This window comes from Microtus oregoni, unplaced genomic scaffold (assembly GCF_018167655.1).
Source record: "Microtus oregoni isolate MIOR12 unplaced genomic scaffold, Mior012 000060F_003, whole genome shotgun sequence".
NCBI lineage: Eukaryota > Metazoa > Chordata > Mammalia > Rodentia > Cricetidae > Microtus > Microtus oregoni.
Genome location: NW_024543838.1, coordinates 610,179 through 614,686, shown reverse-complemented (window position 1 = coordinate 614,686; position 4,508 = coordinate 610,179). Strand labels below are relative to the sequence as shown.

At 43.4% G+C, this 4,508-nt stretch overlaps 1 protein-coding gene across 1 annotated transcript; it reads right to left on the bottom strand.

The window, feature by feature from the left end:
- Nucleotides 1–576: 576 nt before the first annotated feature.
- LOC121439110 (40S ribosomal protein S28) lies at nucleotides 577–886 on the bottom strand. Its single transcript, XM_041639611.1, has one exon. It carries the CDS (start codon nucleotides 875–877, stop codon nucleotides 668–670), a length of 210 nt encoding a protein of 69 aa, XP_041495545.1. The 5' UTR covers nucleotides 878–886; the 3' UTR covers nucleotides 577–667.
- Nucleotides 887–4,508: the final 3,622 nt, after the last annotated feature.

Below are 4,508 nucleotides of genomic sequence, written 5' to 3'. Positions count from 1 at the left end.
TTATTTATTTATTTATTAAGTATACAATATTCTGTCTGTGTGTATGTCTGCAGGCCAGAAGAGGGCACCAGACCTCTTTACAGATGGTTGTGAGCCACCATGTGGTTGCCGGGAATTGAACTCAGGACCTTTGGAAGAGCAGGCAATGCTCTTAACCACTGAGCCATCTCTCCAGCCCCCCGTATTTTTTTTTTAATAGTCCAGGTGTGTTATTTCTTTTTGTACATCAGGCCATGAATTCGTAGGGAATGGGCTCCAGCAGCTAAGGCTCCTTCCTGTTAGTCCTCGCGAAGTGTGCTTCTCTGGGTTCGCTTGAGCTGAACCCAGGTGCCCTTCTCTTTGTCTTCCTTTTCCTTCTGGTCGTTCTCCTTCACCCGCTTCAGAAAGCTGTCTCTGCTCTTCGAGTGCTTGATGTGTTCAATCCGCACATTAATTCTCTTGGCAAGAATCTTGCCCTTAACTGGCTTGTTTACAATGATGCCCACAGCATGCTGGGTGACATTGTAGACTCTTCCGGTTTTGCCGTGGTAACATTTATGGGGCATTCCTTTTTTTTTTTTTTTTTTTTTTTTTTTTTTTTTTTTAAAACAATACAAATGTTTTATTTAATAGTCGCAGGTCATCATGGGCCAAGTGGTGTATATTCAGGACCCAGCAGGAAGGTCAGTCAGCGCAACCTCCGAGCCTCTCTTTCTGACTCCAATAGGGTGAGCACGTCTCCCTCTCGAACGGGACCTTTGACATTTCGGATGATGGAACGGCTGGTGTCATCCATGAATTCCACACGGACCTGCGTGCACTGTCCCTGCGAACCGGTCCTGCCCAGCACTTTGGTTACCCTAGCGAGCTTGATAGGCTGCACGCGACTCGTGTCCATGATGGCGGCGATCCGGGGCATTCCTTTTTGAACAGTGCCCATTCCCTTGATGTCTATAATATCGCCCTTCTTGTAGATTCGTGGCCAAAGGAACAACTCCATGTTTCCTAAAGGGCCTAGAGAACATATAGCGAGTGCCCCTCCTCTTTCCCTTTGTGTTTGTCATTTTGGCGAGTTACTGAAAGATGGCTACCGCGGCCGAAAGGCCCAAAGCCCATATTTTACCATGCCTTATATCACAGCCATTAGCAGGGTTGAGGCATCAAGTGCTGCAGTCAGTCTGACTCCTGTGGTCCCCTAAGGTTTCTAGCTTCCCAGTTATGAATGACACCCTGGTCTCCAGTTCAGCTTGAGAGCTCTTTAAGAGCCAATGGATGAGAGAGTGGGAAGAGACTGCCTTTTTTTTTTCTTTTTCCATTTCTTTCTTTCTTTCTTTTGCTGTTTTGTTTTGTTTTTCAAGAAAGGGTTTCTTTGTGTATCTTGGGCTGTCCTAAAACTCACTCTGTAAATCAGGCCATCTTTGAATTCACAGAGATCTGTGTGTGTGCTGTGATTAAAGGCATGCACACACCACAGCCCGGCTGAGACTGCAATTTCTTGTTAGCTCTGGGTAAGTGACAATGGCTCTGTGTTGTGAATCTCTGTGAATCCAGACTATGTTATGTCCTTCAATGACATGAGTCTGAAGCATCAAGCACCCATCCCTATACTCCCTGAGGTCTCTGAAGTCACGGTGCATCCTTAAAGGCTTAGAAAGCTTTTCCCTGGTTCACCTTTGTGTGTGTGTGTGTGTGTGTGTGTGTGTGTTTTGTTCTATCTAGGAGAAGCACCATAGCAGTTGCATAGTGACTGAGAAATTTGATTTTTAGGAAATGATTTTTCATACCTGTGAGTGGTCTCTCCATAGCCACTCCTCTTTTCTTAAACTTGAGTATAGGAATGAATGAATGAATGATCCCTCCCTCCCTCCCTCCCTCCCTCTCTCTTCATGGGAACGAGTATCTGGTCTTGCATTGAGGGCTCCCCAGTTCTCAGCATCTCCAGCCCAACCTGTCACAAGCTGATCACACATTTGCAAACTTGGGATATATTCTGCTGAATTTTTGGGATAATGAATTTCATCAACTATGGGACTAACTTTGTTCTGACAGGACACTCACAATCTCTCCTCATCACACCCACATAGTGTAACAACTTTGTGGTTCCTCCATAATGTGCTTATTTCTGTCAGGGAACTGAAAGCCAGCCAGCCAGCCAGCCAGCCAGCCAGCCAACACTATCTACAAAGCTACAGAGAAACCCTGTCGTGAAAAACCAAAAATAAATAAATAAATAGGCATGGATTTTTTTTTAAAAAATCAAACGCAAACTAAGTAGAAATAACTACTTTCAGTATGCCATTCAAGAATTAGGGAACCCTTTATCCCAGCACGTGGGAGACACAGGCAGAAGGACATCTGTGAGTTAAAATCCAGACTCATCTACCAAGTGAAATCACAAGACTCGTGCACTGTCTTATAGGTCCTAAACTCCCATGGTCCAGTTTCTAGGGTTGGGGGCCTCTCTATAAAGCCTGGAAATTCACAGAGGTCCACCTGCCTCTGTCTCTTTGATGATAGAATAAAAGATGTGCACCACAATAACCAGGGTCAGTTTCTTGTAGATTTAGTTTAATTTCAAATTTTGTTTGTATCTCTTGGTCTGCACCAAGTGTGTCCCTGTGGGGGTGGGGGGCAGGGAAGTTGTCCTATTTTAGAACATTTTATTTTACTTTTATTTGAGACAGTCTTTCTGGTTGTGTAGAACTTATTTTAATTTCAAATTTTTAAAGAATTTTTTTATGATTTATTTAACTTTATTTTATGTGCAGTCGTGTGAAACTGGATTTACAATCACTTATGAGCTGCTGCCTTGTGGGGGTTACATCTCAGGAGCACAAGAACCCAAATCTGTGCTGTACTCCCTGTCACCAAAAGAGGTCACTAGATCCCCACCATGTGGTTTCTGGACATTCCAGAAATTCCATCTCTCCAGTTCTCATTCTTTCATTGTTCCTCCTGCATGCCTGCGTCTAGTGAGAGAGTGAGCAACTTTCCTCCCTGCTTCTCTGTGTCTGTGTCTGTCACATCCTGGATAGCCAGAGTGCCCGCCACCTCTGCCTGAGATAGATGTGGCTGGCAGCCCTGGGGCTGGGGGAAAGGGAGAGAGTGGGTTCCCTGGAGAGCCTTGGGCAGAGGCTCTGTGGATTCCCTGCCGGAGGCCTCACTGCCTCTGAGGAGCCCATGGGGGAGGGGGAAAGGGAAGGTCAACCAGAGAGTCCTGCCTGGCTTTTGCTTTGCTTTGTTCTTGTTTTTGTTTGTTTGTTTATTTTATTTTCAGGTACAGCTGTGACCAGGTCTGGATCCAGGACAGACTCAAAAGCTAGAGAGAAATCCTGTCTCAGAAAACAAAAATAAATAAATACATAAATAAACACATAAACAAATACATAAACTAATAAATGAATGGATAGATAGATAGATAGATAGATAGATAGATAGATAGATAGCCAGACAGAGAGAGAGATGATAAAACACCTTCAAGATCAGGGAGACCAAGGCTGGCAGATCACTGTAAGTTTAAAGCTACCTTGTTCTGCAGATTGAGATTCAGGACAGGCAAAGTGACATAGAGAAACCCTGTTTTCAAAAAAAAGGTGGGGGCTGGAGAGATGGCTCTGCGGTTAAGAGTGCTGACTGCTCTTCCAGAGGACCCAGGTTCAATTCCTACCACCCACATGGCAGTCAACAGCTGTCTGTAACTCCAAGATCTGACACCCTCAGATAGACATACATGCAGGCAAAACACCAATGCCGACAAAATAAATTATTAGGAAAATAAATATATAAAAAAGGTTGTTTAGCCTTTAATCCCAGCATTAGGAGGCAGAGGCAGATGGCTCTCTGTGAGTCTGAGGCCAGTTTTGTCTACAAAGTGAGTCCCAGGGCATACGCATACAAGGGCACACAACGAAACCCTATGTTGAACAACCACAAATAAACAAACAAATAAAGAGATAATAACAATAAAAATATTTGAGAGTTCAAATAATTGACTTCATCCACAATAAAAGAATATAAAAATAAAAATATCAAACGCATTTGAACGCATCAGCACAGGAGACCGCTTCCTAAATAGAACCCCAGTAGCACAGACACTGAGAGAAACAATTAATAAGTGAGAGAGACCTCCTGAAACTGAAAAGCTTCTGTAAAGCAAAGAACACGGCCAACAAGACAAAATGACGGCCTTACAGAATGGAAAAAGATCTTCACTAACCCCACATCAGACAGAGGTCTGTCTGATCTCCAAAACATACAAAGAACACAAGACATTGGTCATCTCAAGAACAAATAATCTAATTCACAAAATGGAGTACAGACTTAAACAGAGAACTCTCAACCGAGGAATCTAAAATGGCTGAAAGACACTTAAGGAAATGTTCAACATGCTTAGTCATCAGAGAAATGCAAATCAAAACAAGTTTCTAGAAACAAGGAGACAGTTCATAATGTTTCTTTCTTCTTTTTTTTTTAATTTGGGATGGGGGCCTCTCTCCAAAACCTGGGAATTCACAGAGGTACACCTGTCT

Bases quoted from the DNA above. Each gene is read 5' to 3' on its own strand.
- LOC121439110 (XM_041639611.1), bottom strand. From the start codon at position 877: ATGGACACGAGTCGCGTGCAGCCTATCAAGCTCGCTAGGGTAACCAAA.